The sequence below is a fragment of the Meles meles genome, chromosome 4 (genome assembly GCF_922984935.1).
Source record: "Meles meles chromosome 4, mMelMel3.1 paternal haplotype, whole genome shotgun sequence".
In the NCBI taxonomy this organism is placed as follows: domain Eukaryota; kingdom Metazoa; phylum Chordata; class Mammalia; order Carnivora; family Mustelidae; genus Meles; species Meles meles.
Genome location: NC_060069.1, coordinates 141846145 through 141861845, shown reverse-complemented (window position 1 = coordinate 141861845; position 15701 = coordinate 141846145). Strand labels below are relative to the sequence as shown.

The window sequence follows — 15701 nt, the reverse complement described above, 5'->3', positions numbered from 1 at the left end:
GCCATGTAGTAGACACCCAATAAGTGTGTCCAATGAGTGAAAGAATATGGGTATTTATGCTTGTTGAGAAATTTTCACAGAAGTAACTCATTGTTCTTGCCAGCAAAAAAAAGTCATCTCTTTAGTTTACAAACAAAACACCAGGCACCTTCCTTTTCATCGCTCAAAGTAATGAAAAATCTTTCCAAATACTATGTCTGTGAAATGATCACTTCAATTTATTTTTTTCCTATTTATGAAATAGGTACAGTGGGGATCATAGAAATAGACATACCATCTTTTTCTTTAGGAGTTTTGAAACTAACAGGAGTAGGGGCAAAGTTGAAATCAGGAAAAACGACAGTAATGTTCCAGCAAATTGCACTGGAGACCAAGGAGGAAGTCATGCTGTGGGAATGCTTTGCCTTTTCTTTTTCGTATCTTGTTTCTACAATAATAGTAGTAATAGTAATAATAATAAAACTTTAAGGAAGAGATACCTTAAGTTAGTATTTTTAAAAATTTTATAATTTTTCAGATATTTTTCATTAATGTAATAGAAATACTATCACATATCAACTGGAAGGCATTGTTCTAAAACCTTTATATAATATTAATAACTAATGTAGTGCTTAAAACAGCTTTATGTATGAGGTAGGCAATACTATTAGATCTACTTTATAGAGGACAAAACTGAAGACAGAGAGGATAGACATTTGCTAAAGCTACAAAAGGAAGTGATAGAGCCTGGTTTCAAGCCTAGGGGGTCAACAGGCTTTCATGTGTTCTTAAACAGTTTCAGGATTCTTGGGGCACCCGGGTGGTGCAGTTGATTAAGCATGTGACTCTTGGTTTTGGTTCAGGTAATGATCTCAGGGTCATGAGGTCCAGCCCGGTGCCAGGTTTCCTGCTCAGCTAAGAGTCTGCTTAAGACTGTCTCTCCTTCTCTGTCTGCCCTTTCCCCTTCTCTAAAATAAGTAAATAACTCTTTAAAAAAAGGGGGGGGGGCGCCTGGGTGGCTCAGTGGGTTAAAGCCTCTGCCTTCCGCTCAGGTCATGATCCCAGGCTCCTGGGATCAAGCCCCGCATTGGGGTCTCTGCTCAGCAGTGGGCCTGTTTCCCCTGTCTCTCTGCCTGCTTTTCTGCCTACTTGTGATCTCTGTCTGTCAAATAAAAAAATAAAATCTTCAAAAAAAAAAAAAAAAGAAAGAAAGAAAGGTTAATGATTCCTAAATGTAAGAAGGGGGAAAGAATGCAGAAGGCAGTCAATCTCAAGTCATAAAATGAAGTGTAAATGTGGAAAGCTTTATTAATGAAAGTTCTGATGGTGAAAAATCCAGCTAGATATTATTCTCCACTAGATGAGTTTTCAGTTTTGCTGTATTTACTCCTGTTCACCGACCCTTCCTCCATTCTCATTCTAGACTGGTCACTGCTATCATGTATGCAATTTCATTTGTTCTAGTCCTGACCTTTTATTTTAATGTGAAAAAGTACTCCTTATAAATTTCATAATACTAAATGATGTTCTCTACTCACCCAAAAGATTTTCAATGGCCGGAGAATATTAAAACATTTTCACCTCTGTTATTTAACCAACAGAAATGGCTCCACCTATGTGTTTATAATCTACTATTTCTTACTATCTATTCTATTTTAGAGATATACTATGGTAAAATAGAAGTAAGCTGATATTTGTAATGGTCTCAGGACATTGTCTAGCACATAGTTTTTCATGAGTGTCAGTTTTTATTAAATGCATTTTTTTTTTGCTCACAGCCACATTTTAATCAATTAATAAATGCATGACTTACGGTAAATTTCCAAAACAACTGTAGCTTCTTGTGTCTGTCCTTTGGCATCTGTTGCTTGACAACGATAAATCCCTGCATCCTCTATATTTGCGTTGTAGATGGTTAATCGTGATCTGACACCTTCCTTTTGCACTGCTACCCTCTGTGTTGAAATTATCTTCTCTCCTTGAGGATTATACCAGTCTATACTCTCAGGTTCACCAATTGCTGCAAAGATCCACGGGCAAGATATGTTTGAAAATTTGTTGCAAGTGTTTGTTTTGGCATTGACATTTACTATTATGTGACAACTTTTAACAATTTGGGGAAAAATGTAAATAGGAGAAGGCTGGAAGTCTGAAAATCTTACAAAATTCAAAGTAAACACAAATGTTAGCACACATGTTCATCCTTATTTATCCAATGTTGAGAATTCAGTCCTGTTTGCATAAGCAAAACCCAAAAGTTCTACAGGAAACTGACAGCATGGTATTTAAGCTCTGATAGTTGAAAATTTACTATAGCAATGTATGAATTATTACTACAGTTAATTTATAAAACTGGCTTGGCCACTGAGTCAGACATAATTAAAAATGTTTGATATATCTGAACAGAAACACAATTACTAACATGATTTCACCTGTTCCCAATTCTCTTTGCCAGGGTCAGGAGATAGCACTTTTGTCCCCAATGAAGCAAAGTTCATAACAATGTAAATCCTATACAAAATAAACCTTGGTTTTTGATAATACTTAATTTGTTATTAATTTCCCAAGTTGTTAAACTTGTACTGATAAGGCTAATAACTATTTTTCAAAATGGAGCCCTAATCTCTTTTCTCAACTCTAATGAACAGTTTCATCATTCTAACCTAAAACTGTTAACTATTTAATCATATGATAATTAGAATGCATTGAAACGATACTTATACTGCTAGGCAATTACAACCAAATCATTACAGAGTAAACATTTATTTAAGTATTCCAATTCAGAATCCAGGTTAATATACTCTTTGTAAAAGCTGAAGCTTCCAATGTTTGCTTTTACTCACCTAAAGGATGTATTTCACCTAATTACTTGAGAGATAATTTGTGGAAGCAGTATACACTATTAACTCAAAAGTATCAAGGGAAAATGCATAAAGTTAACTAACATCTGCAGGACCACTTTGAAAAACATTGTTCCATCTTATTTTTTCCCAAAGAAATGGCTTTAGAAACAAATTATTGTGCTTTCCACATCAAATTAGACATGTGTGAGCAAAAAGTATGAAAGACGGTTTAGTTAAATCTTAAATGGATCTTAGTTATGTTATCTTTAGTTCTTTCTGGACAGAACCATAAAACCGTAGTGGTTATGGGATTACTCATTTGGGGGAGGTATTTGCTTTGATTTCCCTCTCCATAGAGAAGTTCAAATGAATAATTTCAATGAGCAGTGCTTTGAATTTGAACAATACAAAATTTCATTTTATACAGTAAATTATATCGAACATTCTGTGAAATATTTTGGCCATTTTCTTACTTAATAATATGATATAAAATTTCATTATCATGGAGAATTTATACCGTATTTTCATAGAGCAGTCAGTCATGATTCTCTTTTCATGACATCTCTAGTAAATAATAATCTCCAGTGAAACTCTCCATGTTATTTTATTAAGACTAGACTACTGGAAATACTGATAAATAACATTAAAGTTTTTATTTTCTTAAAAATGTAGTATACAAATTCATTTGCTATTTATGACATACTCTTATTTAGCCCTCTCAGGGTCTGACCCCCTGACAGTGTAAATTTAAAACATTTATTTTACTGAGTTTAGATGTCTATGTTTTAGTGTATCAAGAAATTTCAGTCATAGCAACTTGGTCAGCATTGTAGTAGGAAAAATAGATGAAAGCATTCTGATTTGCAGGGGTTTCCCACATCGTTTTTTTTTTTTTTTTATTCTTGTTTTACTACTCTGTTTCATATATATAAGGGCACTTACATGACAACAGTATGGCTCTTGATTATACAACTTTATATAAGGAAAAGAAAATGTTTCATTATTTTGCCTTATTTTACGAGCAAAACTTAGCACACTAAATGATATGAATTCATTCTTTTCAATTATGTCTTAATTGACCTTATGTAATACCTACAGAGGTAATAACGTTATATAATTTAGATCACTGTGATATGCAAATGTAAGAAAATAATACAATTTCATTTTCAAAATACTTCATTACTCTGTGAATATATGATACAACTGAGCTGTGTGTGTGCATTTGTGTATTTGTGTACACAAAATATGGATGAGATTTAAAACAATGATCTACATTCTTAGGACAAAGCTCTGCTGACATAATAAATGATGTTGAACCAATACTTCACTTGCTCTCTGCCTATTTGTCAATATGCAAAAATAAGCATCCACAGACCTATCAATTTAGACCTTTAGGAAGAACCGTGGCTTCTATTAGTTTTTCATAAAATGTGATATTATATATACATATCATGTAATATGTATAACATAGTATATGTTATTTATAAATGTTATGATTATTTCTATTTTATTAATTTTAATAATAATTTAAATAAACCATGCAATTCTCAAGACTTGTATAATGCATTTTATGTCAGAAATGCCTATTTTAATTCAGTTTTGAATTACTTAGGCATATTCAGGAATAAAAGCAATTTTAAAATACCCTAAAAAGCAATTTTGACTCTAGATGAATATTATTTAAAACTTTAGGTATGAAGGCTCGTATGCATAAAAATGAATTTGATGAATATAAATAGAAGTCAAATGTGTGCATTTGTGAGCTCCACAGTACTCTGAATTAGAATTTGTTGCTTAAGTATTTAAATGTCTTCTGAAAAAATTCTGCACGTGCATGATTAAAGTAAATGAGGTCCATAAAATTTCCCACAGGTATTATGATATATGATACTTCTGATTAATAGTCACAAAATTCTTGCAAAAGTTTTTCTGATTAAATATCTACTTTTTTTAAAATTCACTTTTCAGGGGCGCCTGGGTGGCTCAGTGGGTTGAGCCGCTGCCTTCGGCTCGGGTCGTGATCTCAGGGTCCTGGGATCGAGTCCCGCATCGGGCTCTCTGCTCAGCGGGGAGCCTGCTTCCCTCTCTCTCTCTCTGCCTGCCTCTCTGTCTACTTGTGATCTCTCTCTGTCAAATAAATAAATAAAATATTAAAAAAAAAAAAAATTCACTTTTCATAAGGATGGATTTGATTTGCTTTGTCCCAAAGTTTTCATTCAGGTGTAACTACAGTGCAGTGTGCCATATCTAATTTATTCATTGCATATTTACAAAGATAATTCAGTTATAATATTTACATTCATCCTAATATTACTATTTATACAGGAATACTATTTGAATTTATTTAAGTTATTGTGCATACATTATATTTGATAAGTTATTTTCAAAATAAATGAGCTAGTTCGGCAGTCAAAATTAACAAGTTGAAATTAACAGAAATAAAATTCATATTTTTTAACATACAAAATATGGTTATTAACACTTCCCAACTCATAAACCCAATGACAATATAAGGTCTTATTTTCAGAGAATTGTTTTTCACCATTTAAATGTTGCCAATATATAATATTAAATAATTAAAGCATAAAACAAGTTATCATCTGAAAATATCTGTACAAATACATACCTGTACATGTGAAGAATTTAGATTCGCCCACACTAAGCTCTACTTTGCTAAGTGAAATTGTCACTTGAAGAAGAGCTGAAAAACATATTTAAATCATAATTAAATATGGCTTTCAACATGAATTCTAAGATTCTATCACATGATCTATAAACGATATGATCCAAACAGCAATTATTTTCCCTGTAAATTTTTATTACCCATAAAAAGAAATGAAAGTTTTATAAAATGCAATCTAATATGAAATATAACCTAACAACATTATGTCTGTTACATTAGTATACAGCTCACAACCAGATCAAATACAGGACTTATTTAATATAACATGTTGAAATTTGTTTGTCACATAAATGAGTCAATTTATACTCACTTCCGTATTTACATTCTTGGTTGTATATGTGCCACCACGTTGGGCAATGACTACAGAAAATGTTTGTCCAACATTTGGAACCTCATTTGAATGGGTAAATCCTACACTGTCATCATAACCATAAAAATATAAACTGCATTTTGACTACCTACTAAAATATTTCCATGAAAAGATGAAAAACACTGCATAAGAAATGTGAATGAACACTATTTTCACAAGATAAATAAATTAATTGATGGAACTAGGGCGACAGTAATCAAATAGCAAAGATGTTCGATAAGCTTGTTGTCCGATTTGAAATAAAATAGCTGAACATTCTAAAATTTTAGAGGATACTTAGAATTATATTTTAATACAAATTGAAAGTCTTATGTTTCTAATAATATGGTAGGCAAGATAGTGTGACCGCACTGCAAAACCCTTCCCACATCCCTTACGTCCAGATACCTATAGCTGGTCTTTCAGAAAAGTAGTGGAGCATCAAGGGGAAAAAAAAAATGAAGAACGATCTAAAAATCAGAGTATAAATTGATACTGGAAATTTGTGGATTGTAGTAAGCAAAGGGTGCACAGATTGCATAAAGATGGGGTCAAAACTTGTCTATAAAAGGGGGTGCTGTAGTATACCAGGTAACACGGGAGCAGAATAAAATTCACCCTTAGTATGAGGAGGGTATAGAATAAATCAGCCCACTGGCAAAAGGGCAGTGATAAGGAGAGTTGACTGTTCTAGCCTGTGCAGGAGGGGAACTGTTTCTGTTTAAACAGATTAACCACACTCTGCCATATCCTAGGTTTGGGAATTTAATTTATAGACACATGTTCTTTGGGAACCTCCAAGCTGAAATACTAAACAAAAAAGCAGTGTCACACGTGGGGCTCACAGCTAAGTGGCAAACAAACATAATCCCCTTCCGAGGAATTATATCATTGGCCCACACTGCCCAGGATGTTCATAAATTAAGCTCTCTTCAACCTAAACTCATATTCTGTCCTAAAAAAAAAATAATAAAGAAAAAGTGGTGAAATAAGGCACTAAGAGCAAGAATCAACTAAAACATTCAAAAGGATAAAGAGAACCATGAAATTTCAAAAAATGGAATTAGACTCAGAACATAACTTAACTGTAACAGAAACATTTAAAGAAATGAATTGTAAAATCAAAAACATAAGAGAAGAAACTATTGTTCAAGGAAGACTTGTTGGACATGTTTAAGCTCTTATTTATTTATTTATTTATTTATTTATTTATTTATATTTAAGACTTTATTCATTTATTTGACAGACAAAGATCACAAGTAGGCAGAGAAGCAGAGAGAGAGAGGAGGAAGCAGGCTCCCTGCTGAGTAGAGCGCCCAATGTGGGGCTCCATCCCAGGAACCTGCAATCATGACCCAAGCTAAAGGCAGAGGCTTTAATCTACTGAGCCACCCAGGCGCCCCTGTTTAAGCTCTTTAATATATGTTTCTTTATACTCCTCATCACTGAATAACACATTCCTTGTTTTGCAGGATACCTCTTTGGGAAACAGGCTGGCTTACATGGTTTTCTTCTCCTCTCAGTTCTGGGTCTTATTTTTATTCATAATTCCTTAATTCTCAAAGAGTGTTTGGTATATTACAGGGGCTCAACAAGTGGTCAAGTGGTCAATAAATCTGAGATTTCAGAGAGAAATAGGTTAAGAAAAGCACAGAAGTTAGAAAGAATAGGAAGAAAAAGAGGAGAACCAGGGGACTAGAGAGTTATCTACAAGCTACAAACAAGGCCAGTTCCAGTGAGCATTCACAGATGAGAACTTTTCATTTTGAAGCATAACTAATCCTTCAAGTGCATTTAGTTTAAGTGTAATGGGGCAACAGAAGCAAATTGCGGAAGTTAAGGAAATTGAGACTATCCCTACAATAAGCTTAAATAGGAAGAGAAGGCTGAAGTTTTGAGGATCCACAATTCTGGGCATGTGGTTGGGGGTTTTATAAATTGAGAAAGATCTGTGCAGATAGAAAAGATCTGAGTTTAGGTTCAAGAGTTTAGGTTGAAGAGAGCTTAAATATGAACATCTTGGGCAGTGTGGGCTAATGATATAGTTCCTCGGAAGGGGGTTATGTTTGTCTGCCACTGAGCTGTGAGGCCCACGAGTGGCACTGCTTTTTGTTTAAAGATCTTCTAACAGATAGAAGGGAAGGAGGCAAAAAAGACATTATACGGTTGAAAATGAAAAGGGAATTTCCATTCTGTTCCACGTTTTCCTTCTTACTCCCTTCTCTTTCTTTTTTTTTTCCTTTTCTCTTGGGATCTTCAGTATGCACTTTTGCAAAACCTAATCCTATGATTTCCAACCCTCAGCTAGAATTCAGTCGGATAGCATAATCTAATTTCAAACTTTCTATGTGCAAACCGAATCTATTTTCCTTCTGTCAAAAGTTGCTCACTGTTCATATTCCATTTTGGGGCATCATCAATCAATTTTCAAGTCTTGGAGATAGAGCCTCTGAAATATCATTTGCCTGCATTCTTATTTATTTCCAACACTTCTCCCCCTAATACATGTACTCATTAATTTTAATGTGAGATGTTTATTTTAATCTGAGATAGTGATATATCAGATTCTATATTTCTTTTTGTGACTTTTATCTCTTCAATGTCTCCTTCCACGAAGTATTTCTCAGGCTGCTGCATGGATAACCTTTTAAAGCTGTTTAATTTCACCTGCCTGTTTCAAAAGTCCTCAAAGTGGATTTGCTTAGCCCAATTAGTTATTACATAAAATTTAATGCCTTTCCAAGTTTATTTCCAATTACTCTCTCCCAACCCTGTGAAGCTACAGACAACCACAATGAATCATCCCTGCCCTTTTTACATGGACTCCTTTACTTTCCGGTCAATGTGGATTCGCTCAAACTTATTCCTCTGCTTTTCTCTCCCTTTCTCACTTGTCCACGTGGCTGGCTATATCCTATCTTCAAAGCAAGAGTAAAATATCAATAACTTTATAAGATGTTCTTTGATAGCCTCTTCTAAGGTAACAACAAATAAATATCTTTGATCAGCAGGCATTTTTATTAAACAATGAAACTTACATAACAGCTAATTATATTAACTTCTCTACCTTATTTAAATGTAAATCTCTAAAAGTGAAGGCTCATCAACCTCACTTCTGTTCCTCCTTTAATTAAATTGATAAAATATGAATGCATGGCAGAACAATGGATAAACACCAAGAGCTTACTGTACAGCAGGTACAGAACACTGACTTTATTAACAATATCAAATTGTGCAATGACCTCATTGTTTTAAAAAGAATTTAACAATATCAGACAGTTTGAGAAATGTCTGCTGATTATTATTCAAACACTTTCCATCTTTAGTGTTTGTAGTAAATTTGTTTTTCTAAGGAAAAGTTTATAGAAAAGACAAAGGATGTAAGCATTTTAAATGCTAAATATAGTTCTGGGTAATTTTACACTGATTTGCTGATGGGTATAATAGATAACCTATTCACTGTAATAAAATGAAAGTGAGCCTGAAATTAATTAGTTAATTTATATTAAAATACTTGGTTAATTTTTCATTCAGTAAAAACGATCAATTCACCCATTAATCAAGACCATACTTTCCATGGACATTTTGGTGACTAAACACATTGCTATATTTCAGGTATTGAAGTATATAAAGAAAATACATAATTCTTTAGTTTAATACATTTCCCCAAGGCTAGATGTGCTCTAATTGACCTCTACAGATACATTAAAACATGTTCATATTAGGAAAAACCTGGACAACTAAATTTAAGGTCATGTCTTAATCATGTTTCTAGTGATTTAACATCCAGAGTTTCTTGTAATCATTCTTGACCTGTGGCCACATCCAACAGTCTCATTTTGGACCCAAATGTCAGAAGAAAATTAAAGTTTTGTAGTATCAGAAGTTGTGTTCAGAGAAAAGTGAACAGGGCTGATATATTTGATACCTACTTAGTTAACCTCTCCATTTTTGGTGTTTCAAATTACACACACACAAAAATGAAAGTGGATGGTAATATGCGGCCTTTATTTCATTTAGAAAAAAATAATAAGCATTTCTAATTACAATTTCCATTTAGGACTGGAATTTGAAAATAAAATGGCATTCACTGAACAACCCCTTTTTGATGTTTTACTTTTTATGTATTTGGAATAGATATAATAACTTTAAAGAAAACTGTGAAGAGTGTAGTATTTCAATGATCCATTGCCAATAAGGGCCATCATTGATTAAATAATGGTATTCCTTATAAATTAATCAATAAACCATCTTTTTGTATTAGAATTAGGGTTGAATCATTGAAAAAAATGCCAGTATCTTCACAATACATTCTTTTTTTTTTTTTTTCATTTTATTTATTTTTTCAGTGTAACAGTATTCATTCTTTTTGCACAACACCCAGTGCTCCATGCAAAACGTGCCCTCCCCATTACCCACCACCTGTTCCCCCAACCTCCCACCCCTGACCCTTCAAAACCCTCAGGTTGCCCCAACCTCCCACACCTGACATTCTTTTTTTTTTAATTTAAGTAATTTCTACACCCTACCCATGTGGGGTTCAAACTCACAGCCCCTAGATCAAGAGTCACGTGCTCTTCTGACTGAGTTAGCCAGGCACCCCTCTTCATGATAGAGTCTTAAAGTAAGAGAAAGCTTAAACCCACAGACTGAAAAGTGGAGCCATGATAAATCTGTAACATTTGTGAAATAATTTCAAAGAAATCCATGTAATATCAACTTTAGACTTAGGTAAATCAAAAATTATCTATAAAAATTAGTGTATTTATTAACTATTTGCATTTTGCAAATCACTCTTTTAAATGCAATGGTGTATAAAAATAATAAGCCACAGTTCCAAATGTCAAAGGAATTATAATTTATTTGGAAAGACTAATACTACATAAAATGAAAAATGATAAAACAAGATAGAATGTATCACTTATGGCCATCAGGAGAATTATAATCAGGAAGCCTCCACAGAGGGCAAAAAAAACTTGAAAAAGATGTGATAGATATTGCAGTAGACAGAAAGAGGGTAGACATATGTGAATATGGGAATATGTCTATGACATATGGGGACTATATGTGCTTCTGGACCTTCCAGGTAAGGCAAAGGTATCCAAGGAACATTCAGAGGATAGCTAGAGATCAATATAGAGGAGGTTAACTTCATATAATATTGGTAATATATTATCATTGGAGAAATAGTTTTGAAAAGACATCAGAGGATCTCAAAAGCCATGGTAAATATCAAATCTTAAATTTTTCTTCATTAATTATTTATAAATAGATACTGACATGACAAAATTGGCATTTAATAAAGGTTAGGCAGAAGACAGGATGACTGACAACTGAATTAACGGGACAAGCATTTCAGAGTGTGTTGAGTATCTGCGTTGGCTGGTAGCAAAGAATATGGAAAGACAGGAATGAATGTAACAAGGAAAGATCATAATAGGAGTTACCTCTTTGATCAATTAGAAAAATGGTGAAAAAGGGAAAAAGTCAAAGACGTTAAGATTTTCTACTTCAATGAAACGAAGGTCACCAAAGTGAAAAAGAGTATCAGGAGAAGAGCTAATGGAGGGAATATACGGAACTGCAGTTTATTTCCTAAATGAAAATTATTTCTCAAAATAGAACACAGGGAACATTTTAACAAAGGTAACTGCTGTCATAACAAAGCTTAAATTAATAATTTAACCATGCATATCAAATAGCAGATATTCAGAAGAGGCTTTTTTAATTTATAGGAATATAAATATAATGAAGTCACTGGCATTTCTAAGTTCCATGAGGGGCCCAAGAGCCCATTGCAATTTGATACAACATTTAGCAACGGCATTTAAAATGGCCAGTTTATCACCTACAGAGGTTTAAAAACTGACAACTTAATCAGTCTACTATATGCCTGACACAAAGCAGAGTTGGATTCACTTAAAATTCAACAGACACACAGAAAGAACTTAAGGCACTGATTTAACTTTGTACAATGACTTGTAACATTTTTCAAGCACGCACTATTATTCCTTGGCCTCCTTGGAGCTGGGAGAACTAAGGCACTTACCTACTAATTACAGAAACTCTCAAGGAATCTTACTCACTGAAAGTCCTTATAAATTATTTATGCCAAATGTGTATGATTTTTCTCAGTTTTTCATTGAAAACATTTTAAAACTTATCTGCTTTAAGAGAACTAGGTACATGGATTATTTACTTTTTTATTATTGAATTTCCATGTCACCATATTACAACAGTCTGAGTGGTTTACTAGATTTTGAAAATGTTCAAGAAAATTCAGAACTTTGGAAGTATAAGAAAGAAAGACTATCTTCAAATACTTTAGGAAATTTGATGGCTATAAATATTTTATGAAAATTTTATTAGTAGTAGTATTGTTATTGTTATTATTATTATTTTGAAGATTTTATTTATTTGACCGAGAGAAAGCAAGAGAGGGAACACAAGCAGGGGGAGTGGGAGAGGGAGAAGCAGGCTTCCGGCCCATCAGGTAGCCTGATGTGGGGCTAGATCCCAAGACCCTGGTATCATGACCTAAGTCTAAGGCAGACACTTAACAACTGAGCCATCCACACCCTGAAAATTATTTTTAAATAAATTCTTTCATCTAAGTTTACAAAGATGAAGTTAAACTTTTTAGTGTAATTCCTCTTCAACTCCATGCTGTTGTTGTTGTTGTTTTATATTTGAATCCAATTTTCCCATCTTAAGGTAGGAAAATAAATACACCAGTTGCTAGATCACCTGGGTCCTTTTAAAAGAAACTGGTCTACCTCCTTAATGCTTCTGTTTCAGTCGGCCTTTCCTGTCAAGCTTCTGACCCCATCTAATCAATTCCATCCTAAAAGTCACTCATCCAATATATGGTGAAGCCAGATTTGAATCCAAAAATTTGTGCTCAGTGCTTGTGATCTTTACTTTATTATACTCTTCACATAAATATTCTTTAAATTTTCGGTGTAGTCTGGCTTCATTGTAAGCACTCAAAACTCAGCTTCCATTTGCCCATCATCCCCTCTTGCATATGTCAATTATATGTATTTGTATATAAAATTTGTATATATCTCCCTCTCATAATCTGTGAGAACTAGAAACATATTTGCTAATGCCTATTATACTGATTTACTTAAGAAAAAAACCCTTTTATAACTCTCAAAATCAGCACATCAAAACTCAAAAGCATTCTCTTCCTGTTTTATTCCATTCTTTATTCTCTATCTTAAGTTATGGCATTACTATCTATTAAATCTAGTTTTCCAGAAAAAAATAGAAATTTCTAAGGTTTTCTCACCCTCTCCTCTCACTAATATAAAATTCACATTTTTAACTCATTCTTCATTAAGTTTCTCTCAAATCTGCTTCTGTTCTGCATCCTCTCTGACTTACTTTGGTTTGTAAGAAAGTCCATAATAAATCAATGTGTATACTACTAAGTATTTACCCAAAGAATACAGAAATACTAATTCAAAGGGATACATGCACACCAATGTTTATAGCAGCATTATCTACAGTAGCCAGGTTAACGAAGCAGCCCAAGTGTCCATAAAGGATAAAGAAGATGTGAGATATAGATATAGATAGATACATAGATTAGATAGATAGATAGATAGATAGATAGATAGATAGATATAATGGAATATTACTTGGCCATAAAAATGAATGGCAAAAATCAACAAGACAGGAAACAACGTGTGTTGGAGAGGATGTGGAGAAAGGGGAACCCTCTTACGCTGTTGGTGGGAGTGCAAGTTGGTGCAGTCACTTTGGAAAACAGTGTGGAAATTCCTGAAGAAATTAAAAATGGAGATTCCCTATGACCCTGAAATTGCACTACTAGTTATTTACTTCAAAGATACTGATGTAGTGAAAAGAAGGGCCATCTGTACCCCAATGTTCATAGCAGCAATGGCCACACTCACCAAACTGTGGAAAGAACCAAGATACCCTTCAACGGATGAAGGGATAAAGAAGATATGGTCCATATATGCAATGGAGTATTATGCCTCCATCAGAAAGGATAAATACCCAACTTTTGTATCAACATGGACGGGATTGAAAGAGATTATGCTGAGTGAAGCAAGTCAAGCAGAGAGAGTCAATTATCATATGGTTTCACTTACTTGTGGAGTATAAGGAATAACACAGAGAACATTGGGAGATGGGGAGGAGAAATGAGTTGGGGAAATTGGAGGGCGAGACAAACCATGAGACACTGTGGACTCTGAGAAACAAGCTCAGGATTTTTGAGGGGTGAGGAGTTGGGTGAGCCTGGTGGTAGGTATTAAGGAAGGCACATATTGCATGGAACACTGGGTGTAGTGCATAAACAATGAATTTTGGAATGCTGAAAAAAATAAGATAAATTTTTTTTTAACTGAGAACTATTTTAATTTATTTATTTTTTCAGCATAACAGTATTCATTGTTTTTGCACAACACCCAGTGTTCCATGCAAAACGTGCCCTCCCTATTACCCACCACCTGTTCCCCCAACCTCCCACCCCTGACCCTTCAAAACCCTCAGGTTGTTTTTCAGAGTCCATAGTCTCTTATGGTTCGCCTCCCCTTCCAATTTTTTTTTTTAATAAACATATAATGTATTTTTATCCCCAGGGTACAGGTCTGTGAATCGCCAGGTTTACACACTTCACAGGACTCACGATAGCACATACCCTCCCCAATGTCCATAACCCCCTCCCCCTCTCCCAATCCCACCTCCCCCCAGCAACCCCCAGTTTGTTTTGTGAGATTAAGAGTCATTTATGGTTTGTCTCCCTCCCAATCCCATCTTGTTTCATTTATTCTTCTCCTATCCCCCTAACCCCCCATGTTGCTTCTCCATGTCCTCATATCAGGAAGATCATATGATAGTTGTCTTTCTCCGATTGACTTATTTCACTATGGAATACTATGCAGCCATCAAAAGAAATGAAATCTTGCCATTTGCGACGACGTGGATGGAACTAGAGGGTATCATGCTTAGTGAAAAATTTTTTTTAAATGAAATCTTGCCATTTGCAATGACATGGCTGAAGCTGGAGAATATTAGGCTAAGCGAAATAAGTCAATATCATATGATTTTGTTCATATGTGGAACTTAAGAAACAAAACAAATGAGCGAAGGGAAAAAAAGAGAGAGAGGCAAACCAAGAAAGAGACTCTTACCTATGGAGAACAAACTGATAGTTACCTGAGAGAAGGAGGGTGGTGGATGGGTGAATTAGGTGATGGGGATTAAGGACTGCACCTGTGATGAGCACCAGATGATGTACGGAAGTGTTGAACCACTATATTAGACATCTGAAACTAATATTACACTTCAGTTAACTAATTTGAATTAAAAAAACATAAAAAATGTGCATACATGAAGTGATACTATAGAAAATGAAACAAAAACAAGTGAATATGTCTCTTTTTGCTTTCTTTTTTAAAAGATTTCATGCATTTATTCATGAGAGACAGAGTGAGAGGCAGAGGGAGAAGCAGGTTCTCCATGGATCAGGAAGCCCAATGCAGGACTCGATCTCAGGACTCTGGGATCATGACCTGAGCCAAAGGCAGACACATAACTGACTGAGGCATCCAGGCACCCTGCAAATGAAAATTTCTTATTCATATTTCTCCATGAATGTTTCTGTTGGCTGAACTGAATAAATAACAGTTGTTAATCTACTTTTATTCTCTTTAGACTATTCTATTTTTGAGAATCTAGGCTTTGCTAAATTTAGAAAAAATTGCATAAATTAAATTAGTGACATATTAAGTGCCTTTTGAGTAAACTGTTTTGCTATCATGGATTATTCAGTAATTGTGGGTATTTGTGTTTCAATCCAAACATGCATTTT

At 34.2% G+C, this 15701-nt stretch overlaps 1 protein-coding gene across 2 annotated transcripts in view; it reads right to left on the bottom strand.

Moving 5' to 3' along the window:
* The window catches only part of NCAM2 (neural cell adhesion molecule 2), a 532557-nt gene that overhangs the window by 229149 nt on the left and 287707 nt on the right, over nt 1–15701 (bottom strand). For both annotated transcript variants that reach the window (XM_046003053.1, XM_046003054.1), the window contains exons 2-3: nt 5449–5523; nt 1793–1999 (exon numbers count right to left, since the gene is read on the bottom strand). In XM_046003053.1, coding sequence (XP_045859009.1) covers nt 1793–1999; nt 5449–5523 — 282 coding nt within the window. The remainder of the gene's footprint in view (nt 1–1792; nt 2000–5448; nt 5524–15701) is intronic.